This window comes from Megalobrama amblycephala, linkage group LG6, assembly GCF_018812025.1.
Source record: "Megalobrama amblycephala isolate DHTTF-2021 linkage group LG6, ASM1881202v1, whole genome shotgun sequence".
NCBI lineage: Eukaryota > Metazoa > Chordata > Actinopteri > Cypriniformes > Xenocyprididae > Megalobrama > Megalobrama amblycephala.
The window spans coordinates 21,276,527-21,291,762 of record NC_063049.1 but is presented as its reverse complement, the minus strand read 5'-3'; the positions used below and the strand labels follow the sequence as shown (position 1 = coordinate 21,291,762).

General features: G+C 39.5%; 1 protein-coding gene across 3 annotated transcripts in view; it reads left to right on the top strand.

Annotated features, from left to right (window-relative positions):
* The window catches only part of nrp2b (neuropilin 2b), an 87,825-nt gene that overhangs the window by 54,114 nt on the left and 18,475 nt on the right, over window positions 1-15,236 (top strand). For all 3 annotated transcript variants that reach the window (XM_048193359.1, XM_048193358.1, XM_048193360.1), the window contains exons 8-10: window positions 2,196-2,340; window positions 4,046-4,395; window positions 5,629-5,773. In XM_048193359.1, coding sequence (XP_048049316.1) covers window positions 2,196-2,340; window positions 4,046-4,395; window positions 5,629-5,773 — 640 coding nt within the window. The remainder of the gene's footprint in view (window positions 1-2,195; window positions 2,341-4,045; window positions 4,396-5,628; window positions 5,774-15,236) is intronic.

The following is a 15,236-nucleotide window of genomic DNA, read 5'->3' as shown; positions in this document are numbered from 1 at the left end:
TCACATTTCATGTGGTTTTTGGCCGTTCAGACTTGCTGAATGTGATCGGATTTCAATCGGATATGCACAAAAATCGGATTTGGACTGACAGTCTGAACGAGGCTTAAGTCAAAAGATATGGCTCAGGTCCTTCCTGCAGTGCAAGTCTATGGGCTATGGCCTTTTTGTCTATCATCCGCCAGGTGAAAACTGTAAGTCCGAGTGGTTAGAAAAGTAATAGCCTGTATGTTAAAGGTCCTCTTCCTTGGATGTTCCTAACAACCACGAGCCAATGTTGTTTTTGTTAACTAAACTATTAAAAAATCATTTTTGTTAGTTGAAATGAAGCAGAAATAAAATAAAATGTAAATATTAGATGAACATCTTAAACAAATGAAAATTGGAAATGTTGCTTTGTCTGCTAACTGAAATAAAGTTTAAGTTGAATTATAAATATAAAAATATAAAACTAATAAAAACTATAAAAACCTATAACTAAATGATTAAAACTTAAACTAAAATGAAAGATAAAAATGTAAAACTGTAATAATAAATAATAAAATACTATATAAATAACACTATATATAATAGTATATGAATAATACTAAAATAACACTGTCATAAGTACGACTTTGGAATATTTCACAGGCTTCTTGATCTAGCTGCGTTTGGTTTTTTCAGAAGTGCTGGGTGTGTGTTAGGTTATGTCAGTGAATCGTGAGAAATAGAACTCTCCCACACACTAAAGAGGTGATATATTACACACTGCTTGCCCCCAGTCGTCACACACACACACACACACACACACACACACACACACACACACACACACACACACACACACACACACACACACACACACACACACACACACAGCACTTGGCTCTCACATACTGTGCTGTGTTGAAAAACTTCAGAGGCAGTGAAGGGGCAAGGTCACACACTCCATCATGAGGTCATTAAACAAAAGCAGATTGCTGCGATGCATGTCTGCATCTGTACTGACAACAGCTTTACACACTTCCTTGTTCTCCTAAAGCATCTCCCACTCTCCTCACACACACTTTTTCCCAAGGTTTCACTTGTCTTTTTCTGTTTCTGCCCCACCTCCTTTGCTCTGTTCAGTTTCCATTTCAATTTAAAATGGAAAAAGTCTATCTATCTATCTATCTATCTAAATAGTTTTATACATATTGCCACATATAAATGTTTCATATACCAAAAGATGGCAGGTAGATTTGTAGTAATCTGTGAGTTATGATGAAATATGTAAAAAAAAAAAAACTGAACGATTACCCCAGGTCTCCTCTGCTTTTAACTAAACATATGCACAATGATTAATGACCACAGGTCCTCAGTTCATAGTTTTCTTCTTTTATTTTATGATATATTGGGGCGATTTACCAAAGGTCAGAAGGTTTTTTTCTTCTCATTTTTCTAACCCGCCTTTAATCTCTTCCTATACAATCTCTGCACAAGCCAGCCTAGGACGGACCTGACCCAGGCCAGCTGGCCCGGATGTCATTGGATCCTGAGATGGGTCAGGTCCTTAGGGTCCAGGCTTTGTTTCTGTGTGTGCAGTGGAGCAGGACTCGCCCTCTTCTAGTCCTTCTTCTCTTTCCTACTTCCTCTCTCTGGAGACAAAGACCCTGACAGAGGCTAACGTCTCTGAGGAAGAAGGAGAGATGGAGATTTGCTATCAGAGCTTGTCATCTTGTCCATCCTCAACATCCCAAGATGCAGTGACTGAAGCGCATGGCATATTTCTATGATACCCTGGGAACTGCTTGCTGAAATACTAATCATCCATCTGACATACCGATGTAAACAATGACGACACCCAAAAACATGTGGTTGCGCTTGGTTTCATGTCTTTATGTGACAACATTCAAGCCCATATAGAGTGATAACTGATTTTCAAACACTCTCACACTATCTCACCCATGTCTGTGAGCTTTAACTCATTCCGGAGGAAACAGCATTTCATGTTTGAATTTACGATGCTAACATTGGCGTCTATGTGTGTACACAGTGGTGTGTGTATTTTGACAACGATTAAGGTCACAATCTCACTTGACCCCAGTAAAGAAGCTCTTACTGCGCAAGAGTTTGTGCTTGTTTGTGAGGTTAGTTTGTTTTGAATGAGTGGCCTCAGCCAAACCACCTCCTGAATAGTTGTAAATCTCTCTCTTTTCTCTCTCTCTCTGTCTCCTTAGGTTTTCCATGCGAACGCAGACCCCTCAGAGGTGGTCCTGAACCGGATCCCTCAGCCCGTCTTAGCTCGGTTTGTCCGCATCCGACCTCAGACATGGAAGAATGGAATCGCTTTACGCTTCGAACTTTACGGCTGTCAAATCACGGGTCAGTAAAACTCACACTACACAACTTTCTCCAATTCTGAAAACAATCTAAAATGTTTGACTAGTCCTTAAGGGAACTGATTTGTGGTTGTTACCTTTTAGATTGTCCTAAAAGTCCCAATAAAATAGCTAGAAAAAGACAAACTTTGAATGTTGGATTGTCTAAACATTTAGAAGAAAGTTGATTTTGCTATAAACTTAATATCACTACACTGAATTTCAACATTTATTCTCCTTATCCAGTTCTGTCCAAAGCATGCTGGGAACTAGAAATTCACTGAATTTCCGAAGTTATCAAGACGATTTCAATAAGTTACGACAACCTAATTTTAAAAAAAGGGCAATTAACGCAGAAATCTGAGTTTAAGTTACAGACGATGTTAAGTTAATGTAATGGTCAACATTATCATGTCAACAGAACTCTACAAAATCATGTTCGCAACTTAAAAGGTTTAATTAAAACAGTAAATTAGAATTTTTAACTTGCAGCCATGCATTTATTTAAGTTGTGGTAACAGGTCTCCTGAGTTACTTTTTAGAGTGCAGGCTGTATTTAAAATATATTTTTTTATATTTCTCCATTGTTTTTAATTAGATTCTAAGTCTTTCCCTCACTATAGATAGATTGATAGATCGATCGGTCGATCTCTGTCTCGTAAACTTTAGTACACAGCAGGCCCAGAGATACTGCACGTGACAAATATTGTTCCAGACACCCACTGTGTCCCTGTCAAGTGAACTCAGATGTGTATTTATCAGAGCTCTTTAGGGTCCTGATTGAGTTTGGCTATTTATGGAGATGGGGAGATAGCAGTCACCTAATTCTGTTAGCATGTCCTGCAGCAGAAGAAAGAGGTGAGCTGCTTTTGCACTGATGTTATCAGAGACATCACACTCCATCATTACGCTATTAAACAGTGATTCGCTCCTATTTTCGTCGACACTGAGCAGGACAAATGTGCTTTTAGAGACAGGGTCTTTTTCAACACTGACACAAACGACGTACGGACATGCCACTGGCCTCCATATTAGACCTGCTGCAGTCCCGTGGGGGCCGTTGTCCCTCGGGCATCCAGCCCAAAACAAGCTGCTCTCAGTGAGGCGTGTCGCTGCCCTTCCTGTCTTTCCCACGAAAGAGTGATGCTCGGCCCGCGGGATATCCGGCAGTGCCGAGCCTATAAAGATGGCCATGAAGCCATCGATCATGTTCGTGCCTCTAGCCTCGATCTGTGTTTTACTGCTCTTTCTGTCGGAGTGTGGGTGTACCTTTGGGTGTAATTCAACTGAGATTGTTAGAATGGGCTTGAACCAGATGCCCCAGCCTGTTTTCCTGTTCTTTTGTTCGGTGTTTAAGCCATAGGCCAAAATCAATCATTTATTTCTGGGAGCTTTTGTATTTGTGGCGTATGAGCCAGAGAATGGCTGTTTTGGGCTGAGTGGGTTTGCTTTTAACTCTGTAGAGGTGAACCGAACAAAACTGGAACACGAAATTCTTCTTGTAATAAATCCTACACACAAACACCCACTCCGGGGGGTATGTACAAATAAAAAAATAAAACGCACCCACATATGCTCTGTATATTTATTATTTATTCCTAAGGCCTCTCTCATGACATAACAACATGAAACATTGATCTCTCCAGCCTTAAAATGTCAATTCCCCTTTGCTTCACCATAACTCATCTGCTTGTCCATCCTCCATTCAGACGCTCCATGCTCCGAGATGCAGGGAATGCTCTCTGGCCTCCTGCCAGACTCTCAGATCTCAGCCTCCTCTATGAGGGACATCCACGGGGCAACAGGTGCCGCCCGGCTGGTGGCCAGCCGCTCAGGGTGGTTCCCCAGTCCCGCACAACCCGTGGCTGGCGAAGAATGGCTGCAGGTAGACCTGGGAGTCCCCAAAACCGTACGGGGTATCATCACGCAAGGGGCCCGCGGGGTTGATGGCAGTACCAGTGCAGAGAACCGAGCCTTCGTGAGGAAGTATAAACTGTCCCATAGCTTGAATGGAAAAGACTGGAGCTACATCATCGACTCCAAGACCAATTTCCCAAAGGTGAGAAGTAAACAAGGTTCTTTCTTTTCTTTCTTTCTTTCTATCTATCTATCTATCTAAATCTGCTTCCATAGGGGCCGTTCACACAGAACGCGTTTTTCTATTCCAATGCGCTTGACGGACGTGCATGACCGTTACGCTCGCGTCTCGCGTCTTTTGCAGTGCCTCACACGAGCGCAGCGTATTTAAGATGCCGGGTCAAGTTAAAAGAATTTCAACTTTTACACGCAGCGCCGCTCATCAATGTCAGTTCCAAAACAGTGGACCAATCAGAAGAACTTGGAGGCGGAGCAAGTGTTACGAGTTGGCATGACAACTGTTTTATATAATGGCAACATGGCGGAGGAGGCGCTCATTATTATCTTATTTGTAAATTCTGCAGTTTGCCTATTTCTATTATTTCCGTTATTGTCGTTATTGCATCACTTCTCAAAGGCGCGTCTCGAGACTCTCGCGTTCTATGCTGCGCTTTTTTTAAAACCACTCCTGAGCGCTGTGTCGCGTTTTTAGACGCAAAGACGCGTTCTGTGTGAATGGCCCCATACTGTGGTCTAATAATCAGTTGAGAAATCAGTTTAAAGGGTGATAATTAATTGTACATAGTTTCTAGCTGGTCCAGTTTGGTTCAGGATGGTTCTAGATCAGGATTGCTCAAATCAGGGCCACTGTCCTACAGAGTTTAGATCAAAACCTGATCAGACTCAACCATTTGAGGAACACTGGTCTAGATGGTTGATCAGCTGCGTGAACCTGGGTTTGACTTGGTAGTCCATTTTAGTCCAGAGCTGGTTAAGTCAGTTAGACTTCCTTGGACCAGTAAAAACCCTGCTTGCCCTTCTTTTTCTATCAGAGGACTGAAGTGAAGAATACGACTGGAGTTGAATTAGGTTAATTAGTTAATCGTGCAAATTTAAATATCGTGGGTCGCTGAAAAGGCTACAGTAATGAACAGTTCACCAGAATCAGATTATTAACAGACTTATTTCATTCTTTCCTGCTCATCTCAGCGACTCAGCATTTCACTTCTAGATTCCCAATCTCCCACTCTGAGAGCAGAATTCAATTATGCTGCAAGCTTTGATAACATTCCAGTGAAATCATCCACAGTTGTGTTAATTAAAACCTGGGCTGCAGAGCTGCGTCAGAGACTCAGAAATACAGAGAATATCCACTAGCTTTCCTCTCTCAATCACACAGCTGTGCTAAAGTGCTTTTGTGATTCTGCTCCTCCAGATTTTTGAGGGCAACACACACTACGACACCCCAGAGATCCGTCGCTTCGATGAGATCGTGGCCCAGTTTATACGGGTGTATCCGGAGAGGTGGTCGCCCGCCGGCATTGGAATGAGACTGGAGATACTGGGTTGTGACTTGCCAGGTAAGACCTGTGTTTTTACATTCTTTACACTATGACTTTTGACATGACACAAAGCAGAATAATAAGAATCACAATAAACTATTCATCTGCTGAGTAATAAAGTTCTTTAGCTCTAGCTGTAGGCTGTTTACATTACCTGTAGCAACTTCACGTTAATAAATAATGCAAATGATATGCGGTCACAGGTGTGTGTATTTATTGGTTATTGGCAGCAACTTCAATGTCATTCATCCACCAGATTTTTACAGTCAGAACTATCAGTTTTAGCCCCAGCTACAGCAGTAGAAAGAAACAGCCACTCTGTCACTTCCATCGTTGCTCTCTGTCCCCGATGTCCTTCATATCTCCTCCTCCTGAATCTTTTACCTGTCACAGCATGACGATCAGCCAAAAGGACACACGACTGCTCCCTCTGGACCTGGCCTGGGCTTTATAAAGCGGCAGGCCGAGGGGCAGTAATCGACGGGCTGTCTTCATGGCTCTGTGTCTGCAGGAGCGCCGGGGGCAAAGGAGCATTAGAGGAGTTGCTAGAAAGGACGATGTGGGTGGAGGCCAGGGGAAGCCTCAGGGCTGAGTGCCCAGGTTTATTAGCATGGCAAGACTGCAGGAGGAAGAAGGCATGATGAAAAGTCAGACAGAGAGCCGGTGCTGGCTCAGGGTTAGTTGGTGGCACTTTGCAGGCAGAAGATGAGATCCGGGATGAAAGCTTCATGTGTCATCGGCGGCGCATGGTGCGATACTGGCAGAGGTTTGCGGAGCCTGTGGACCATAAATGAATGAGAGCGAAAGATCAAGAGAGAGAAAGAGACGATAATCAAAGCGGATGAAAGAAATAAGGCAGGGATCAAAGCCAGTGAGTTAATGAGTGACGAAAAATGGACTGACGGCCGATTGTGTTTGTGTACACACGGTTATGTTTGCGTGAGGGAATGCGATGACAGTGCGGTGAGGCTCCGCAGCGCACAACTGCGCACCAGATGTTCGAGACACAGGGGGCTCAATCTACCCCACTCACTGTTGAAACTACAGCCCAAGTTCCTAATCTCCACTGTAAATCTAATCACATACAGATCCTGAGATACACAAACACACTTTTGCGTTATATACACTTGCATGTGACTTTGAATTTTGTGTATTTTCCTTTCGTATTTTTGTGTTTCCGCCCCTTACACACAACATTATGGTTGTTTCGTTTCCTACCATCTGTCCAGCACATCCGCAGTCATCCATACTAGTACTGGCACTCAAAGGAGTTGTTTGACAACAAAAAACATACAGACCTACGGTTTAAAGGGGTCATGAATTGAGAAATCAACTTTTTCCTGAGCCTTTGATATATAAGAGGTCATCGTATTATAAGAATATCCTGTAAGTTTCAGAACTGAAAACTTCCTTGTTAGTCCAATAAAAGCTTTTATTGACACCAGGCCCAGCGAACGAATCATCCCGGAATGTGCCTATCTATGTCATAGACAGTGTTGGGGAAAGTTACTTTTAAAAGTAATGCATTACAATATTGCGTTACTCCCTAAAAAAGTAACTAATTGCGTTACTTTGTTACTTTTTATGAAAAGTAATGCGTTACTTTACTTTTGCGTTACTTTTTCTCACCGGGGCTGGGCTTGCTTGTTTGTTTGTTTTTTAATAACAACAAAAAAGTTCTATTTTTGGCAAAAAGGCCCTTTCACGCCAAAAGTGAAATCAATAAGCCTTAGGCTGAAGGAAAAGCATATTTACACCTGTTTTTATTCATTTTGAGGAATACTGAATGATTTCGTGCAAGTGAGATGAGTAAATGCATGTTCACATTTAGTCTAGAACTACAATAACCATCATTGCTTACACAGCGCACACAATATCTCTGCACTGTATTCCTCTCAACATGGGGACAACATGTCAGTCAATAAATGTGAAAAAGTAACTTGCGTTACTTATTTGAAAAAGTAACTTAGATATTTTGTTGTAAATTGAAAAAGTAATGCGTTACTTTACTAGTTACTTGAAAAAGTAATCTGATTACGTAACTCAAGTTACTTGTAATGCGTTACCCCCAACACTGGTCATAGATAGGTAAAACATGGCCTTCACAGAAGAAATCAACGCCTACTTCATCATTGCAACATTAGCCCCGCCCACTGGTGTGTTAGTGAGATGATGAGGAGACTCAGGAGAGAAGAGCGATATAGGACTAAAAATAACTACCTTTCAAAGGATCCTAATGCTAGGAATATGGTTATTTATTTTCACAGTGTGAATGTCTCAGTTGAGCATTATTTATTTGTATTTGGTACATATCACTATGGATTCTTTGGTAAATCAATCGCATTTTGGCGCAGGCTTTGCAAACACACTTTTACGATATGAATTCGACAGTAATGCAACAACATGTAAGTAACTGTGTTCATTCTAATGCCTGATCTGATTTGTAATGATTCATGAACAGTCAGATGTTCTTTGTCTATGTGACAGTAAGTAAAACCAGTGACAAAACGGTCAACTTCACGTTGTTTATCTTTGTAGGATGAAAATAATCTGTTATTTAAACGGTGATTAAATTATATATAGAAAGCAACGCTCCCTTTGCAATCACTGGAGCTGTCAATCAAACAGCGCGAGTTTATCAGTGACTGAGTTTTGGACTCGCGCCAAAACTCTTGTTTTATTCAACGAATCTCTTAGTTAGATCGTGTTAGTTATGATGAAAGCATTCGTTAGAGTTAAAAATTGAGTTGCAATGACAAGATCACTGCTTTTATGCAATCAACAGCATGTCTGTGATTGGCTACAATGTTCATCACTGCAACCTTTCATGTCACAATATCAGTATAATCAATATCAACACTTTACACGATTAGTTAACCTTGAAAGCTAAAATAATAAAAATGTGCTAAAGGTTTTTGAGAGTAATACTTAGCTATTTTAAATGTAAATATGTTAGCCAATCACAGCAATGGGTGTTTACACTGAAGTCTCACAGCAGACACACCCCTTAAAACAGAGCGTTCAAATCAGAGGGCTAAAATCAGGGTAGGAAAAATGCCTTTGATTTCTAAATTATGAAAATGTTTGATGTAAAAACATTATAAAACAATGCAGTTCATGACCCCTTTAGGTGTTGTTTTATGTTTTGTGTTGTGTTGTTTTGGGTTTTGTTTTGTTTCTTTATTTGTTTTTACATTTTTTACACTATGACTTTGGACATGTCACAAAGCAGATTAATAGTAATCACGATAAACAATTCATCCGCTGAGTAATAAAGTTCATTAGCCTAGCTGTAGGCTGTTTACATTGCCTGTAGCAACTTCATATGCAAATGATGTGCGTTCACAGTATTCATTGGCTACTGGCAGCAACTTTAGTATGACTCATCCAGTCAGATTTTACAGTCAGAATTATCCGTTTTAAGTGAAAATAATGAACACACCACCCTCAGCTACATCAGTGTTATATATACTTACATGTGATTTTGATTTGTGTGTATTTTCCTTTAGAACTTTCTTCATTTCCGTCCGTACGCCCATTATTATCGCTGTTTCGTTTCCTACCATCTGTTAAGCACATCAACCGTGATCACTACCAGTACCGGTCCTCAAAGGAGCCGTCTGACAACAAAAAACATACAGACCTAAGGTTTGAGTGAGATTCTCCTAATTCGGCGCTCTAAAGCAAACTGTATTTTTGTAAATTGTGGTTGTTTGCAGCTGTGGTGCGAGGGTGAGTGACGCAGGGGCCGGGGCTGCTGTTGTTCTGATTTTGAGGGGCCGTTGGGATTTGCGGAGAGAGAGACACGTTAAATATTCACAGGGCTACATCAGTCTCACTTCACTGCACAGAGATGTTTACGCCAATCACACACATCTGCCACCACGTTCATAGTCATCTACTGACTGAACACACAAATGCACACATTTAATTTCATATAAAGAGAGATTTTTAGAATTTATTATTACATGGCGCTCTGGAATACTTGATTCTGATTGGTCGATTGTGGCATTCTGTGGTCAAGTACTACATAGCTGTATAATTGACCTTTGTCCCCAGCAACCAGTTTCTCTCATACCACAGTCTTTTTCTTCTCACATGCTAAAATATTTAGGCTTAAATCAATATTACTGTCCATTTTTTTGTTAAGGAGTTTTGTCATTAGCAGGATAATGTAAAGTTCTGATCACCCTGACAGGGTTTATTTGATGATAACTATACATTACAAATGTATTACATTATATAATATTACATATATCATACTACTTCTGTATACTGTACAAACTCATACAAACCAAGGTCATACATTCCTGGAGTTATTCTGAGCTGTGGCTAAGCTACAATTTTGTCCCCAAATCCCATCACTCTCCCAGAGGAAGGAAATTTGGAGTGAGGGACACGAGGAGAGAAATAATGAATTGATGAATAAATAAACAGAGGCGTGGCAGACAGACCTTGTGTGAGCAAGACCGTGAAAGACACAGAGGGACTTTAGATATTTCAATCAGGCACCCTTGTCTATTATTCATTACTGGACTCAACATCAAGCCAAAGGTTCCTATCTCCCCGGGAGTGAGAGAGGTAGAAAGAGTGAGGACAGTGACCTCTGCTGGGTGCAGTGCGTCTCAAAATTTAAGAAGCTGCAGGGAGACAACTTCAACACAGTGTCCAACCCTTGAGACTAGGCTAGCCTAGACTTCTCTCCCACACAGTGTGAGCGAAGGTGCTGAGATTCAGGAGAACAGGGTTACTGCAGTTCACAGCAGACTGTAGGGGTTTTAAACAACACCTGTGAATGAGATGGCTACATTGACTGAAGGTCAGTTGATCAACTGCCTTAGCATATATCAGCATATATGTATAAAAAGAATGAGTACAAATGCATCAAAAATCGCCACCTTGAGATATTGAGCTTCAAAGTTTTTGCATTCCATACTCCTTTGTAGATAAAACCTTTTTGTTTTCTAAATAAAAAGTCCCAACATAATGTAAATAATTTGTCAGAGAATAAGAATATGTGAATAACTCAATTTTGACAAAAATGTCTGAGAGAACCTTATAATTCCAAGGTGACAAAATGTGATTTAAAATGGCAAGTGAAGGGTTAGAAATGAAGGGTCAGTATTTTTTTTCTCTTATTCTCACCAAGACTACATTTATTTGATGAAAAACAGTAATATAGTGAAATATTACTACAATTTAAACTTTAAAAAATTTTTTTTTAATATTTTATATATGTATAATTTTAAAAAAGAAAACCCTTATTTTAAATTGTAATAATATTTATTACAGTCAAACCAAAATTGATTCAGACACCTTGAACATTTCATTCATTATTACAGTTTATTCACTATAGTTTAAAAATGGTAATAAAATATGACAAGATCTCAAACTGTGTCAGAAAACATTAATCTTAATTATGTCAGATAACACTTAAGCAAAACATAGTCAGGTCAATGTCTGAATAATTTTTGGTCCCAAATTTTTATCAACTGTATGAAGAATTTTTGGGTATAATATGTCACAGTTTACTTTATTTTGCTATCCTCACTTACATAAATGAACTATAGTGTCCTGCACCCACTAGTAAAAAAAAATAATAAAAAATTATATCTAGTGTCTGAATAATTTTTGGTTTGACTGTGTGTGTGTGTGTGTGTGTGTGTGTGTGTGTGTGTGTGTGTGTGTGTGTGTGTGTGTGTGTGTGTGTGTGTGTGTGTGTGTGTGTATATCTATATATACACAAACACACACATATATATATATATATATATATATATATATATATATATATATCCAGTCTTTAGTGGCACGATCCTTCAGAAATCATTTTAATATGCTGATTTGCTGCTCAAGAAACATTTTTGTGGGACCTCAAATATATATACATATATATTAGGATTTTTTGACTAATAAAAAGATCAAAAGAACAATGTATGTGAAATAGAAATCTTTTGTAACATTGTAAATGTCTTTACTGTCACATTTGATCAATTTAATGCATCCGTGCTGAATAAAGTATTCCACTCAGCTTTAGAAATGGAAGTCCTGCCTTTCAATTAAAAAAGCCAAAAGCCTTCTTGACAGATTTTTTAAACCAGCCTGTTACAGCATAATTTAAGCTTAAGAAGCAAAATTTATTATACCATTGTTGTAATTCCATTGAAAATAATTTGAATTAAAGTATGGTTTGAAATGTAATCTTGAAAGACTTTCTCCATTCAATATATAGGAGCTGTACTTTTATGCCTTTTGCTTAGATATGAAGTAGCAATGGGCTTTACCCCTTGAGGTAGCTGACTTTCCTGACTTGTTGTTGAGTTAGCTGACGTAAATGCACTTGAGTCTCAGTTCTGCTCTAACCTGTTACTCTCGCATGGTACTCATATTTAAAGACAGCGTAAACTCATCACATACATGGGTAAACAAGAATGACACACACCTGAAAAAGAGAGAACGTAAACTCAGGATGTGCAGTGCTCACTGATCACTCTCAGATGTGCGGGAGAGGCCTGTGGCCGTCCGTCAAGGGAACAGTGGGTGTGGTTTAGGACACAGCATTCCACTCTTCGTTCCTTGCCTGGGCAGCTGGAGATGTGATGGAAAATTGTTTCCTGTTCTTCTCATCTTTGACAAGGAGAGTGTAATCACTTCTCTCTGCTCTCTGGCTCGACCTCATTCTCTCGCCAAAACCGAGGGTCTCCCTCACCGTCTTTCACTGCGATCTCTCTATCAGGATGGATGCATGTGAGCTGAAGGACGACAGCTCCCCTCATCTAGTTGAATTGGCGCTTTGAAGTTCTCATCCACATGTTTCTGTTTAGTGTAGTCCCCCTACACAACCCATGTTTGCACACAGGCATTTACCCACAAAGCCCACATGTCATTCTTCATATCCTCCCAGTGTAAATATTTAGGTTAATCTCCTCCCCTCCTCTTTTTCCATACAACATGTCTTCCCTGCTCATTATTATATAATACGTGCCTACTTTGGTCTTTCCAGTGTACAGTACAGCTCTCCTACTGGAAACTGAATGAAAATTCTGCCAAAGCCTGTATGACTTTGTTTCTTCTGCAGAACACAAATGAAGATATTTTGAAGAATATTTCAACTGTTCTTGTCCAAACAATGACAGCCAATGGAGTCCAATATTGGACCCCTTTGACTTTCATTGTAAAGACAAAAAAATATAAATTTGTCAGAATATCATCTTTTGTGTTCTGCATAAGAGATAAAAAGATATGCAGGTTTGGAACGACATGAGGGTGAGCAAATGATGGCAGAATTTTCCATCACACTCTCATGACAATTCATATTTTGCATTTTTTGTATGATCTGCTTATGCCCCACAGACTTAGTTCATGCTTTGTATTTTTTTTTTCTTCTAAAAATCATATGAATCAAATATATGAATTCATATAACATCACCAACTTGTATCTTGAAATCTTTTAATCTCTTGAAATCTTATGAAACATAATTCTATATAATACTGTGTTGTAATCACTCCAGTTATTGGTTTTCCATTGTTGTTTAACATGATTAACCAACGCAACACAACTGCATATTAATATTTAATGAAGCAAGCTTTAAGATTGGTTATCTGGTGCTAAACAACTCGCCGTAGCATTAAGTTATGCAGTGTATAACCTTAAAAACTGTTTTGAAGATGACTCTTCTTTATTTTGTAAGTGTTTATTATTCTTACATTTGAATAGTTTGTGATAAGTATTCACTCTCTATCAAGCCAGTTTTTTTTTTTTTTTTTTTTTAATAGCCGCTGTTGTTTTGAAGCAAGGTTCTCTGAGGACATCTGATGTGAATATTAACACTTATGGCTTGAATATTTCTAGGCATGTGAAGCATATTTGATATTCATCACCTGGAGATGATTTGTTGGTTTAACTGCGCTCATGAGGAAAGTCCTTATCAGAGGCCAAGCACACAGGCCTGTCTGAACTCAGTGTATCTGTGCGTTTGTATTTGGGGAATTTACTAGCTGAGAGATAAACATGATAAACCTTCTGTTACTTTCTGTGTTCAAAAGACACAGAGACAAAAGCTTTAATTAGTTCAGTGCCGCTGGAAAACGGCTTTGTTATTGAATTCTGGAGGCCAAAAGCCTCGTCTTTCAAGTTGGAAATGTTTAATTAGTTTGCCTTTGAATAAGCATCAGTGTTTGTGTGCGTGCGCATGTTTGGAGCATGTTTAATATTTCGGTTAATGTGGTTGTGTACTTGAACACATTGTTATAATTCGCTCACATCAGCTTTTGATGATCACTTTCACAGTTGCTGATCCGATCTGACTCCCGTTCTCTGTTTGTTACTCCACACAGTCTCCCAAATGCAAATCATTCTTTGTTTTTCCTTGTTATGCAGTCTCTGCTCAAGATCTCAGTCAGGCGCTGAAGTATGGCCGGTCTGCCTGCCAGGGGCACATTTACTCCAAGGCTTTCTATGTAATTGAACATTTTTTCCATCTTGCTATGAAAATGCTGAGTCAGAGATTGCCGAGGCTCAGCGGGGCCCATGAGGTAGGAAACAGGGCTAACTCCGCTCTGTGCCCTGAATACAGAGGTTAAAAACAAGGTAATCCTTCAGGGTGTGGAGGACTGACCCCAAAACTAGCCCTTGCTTGTAAATATCTGGTCTGTCTTTGAGACTTGGAAACATTTCATGGCCTTAATGTGTTATCAGGCTGTGAAGGAAATCTCAGGCGACGCCCAGAGAGTTCTGGGATCCAGATCAATTGGCTGCATCAGTAGAGCTTTAGAGCATATTGGAAATCTATTGCCGTGTCTTGCTCTGATCCATAGCTGGAGCTTCAGGTATAGGGAGAAATTAGCAGCATATATCACATAGGGTAAATAGAAATCATGTTAAGAGGAATATTGGGTGTTAGTCCAAGAAAAAAAATGTGTAAATAATATTAAATATTGTTAAAGATTATGCTAATTGAGAGGTACATGATAAGACTTGTTGAACGAGCCTGTGATACTATGATGGACCACTTGTGCTCATATCGGCTGTTTGACCTCCCTGTTAACAAACCTTTAATGGATACATATATATATATACTACTAATCACAGACGGATTCGATGATGGTGAGATCAGATATCCATGTGGAGCACCGGCTGTTAGACTTATTGTGCATTCAAAAATCTTTCTGGATTATTACAATTAATGGCAAAAGGATTGTTTGGAAATATGAATTGATATTTCCTACTAGTACACAACAGCAAAAGATATAAATAACTGCTTAGAACCCTTTTTTGGGAGGGAAAATACTGACGTGCCTAAGAATTTCAAATAAATCCTGTTCTTTCGAACTTTCTGTTAATCAAAGAAGCCTAAAAAATATGTTTTGAAGGATCATGTGACACTGAAGACTGAGTAATGGTGCTGAAAATTCAGCTTTGCCATCACAGATATAAAGTCATATTTCACAATACTAATGTATTTTTGATCAAATAAATGCA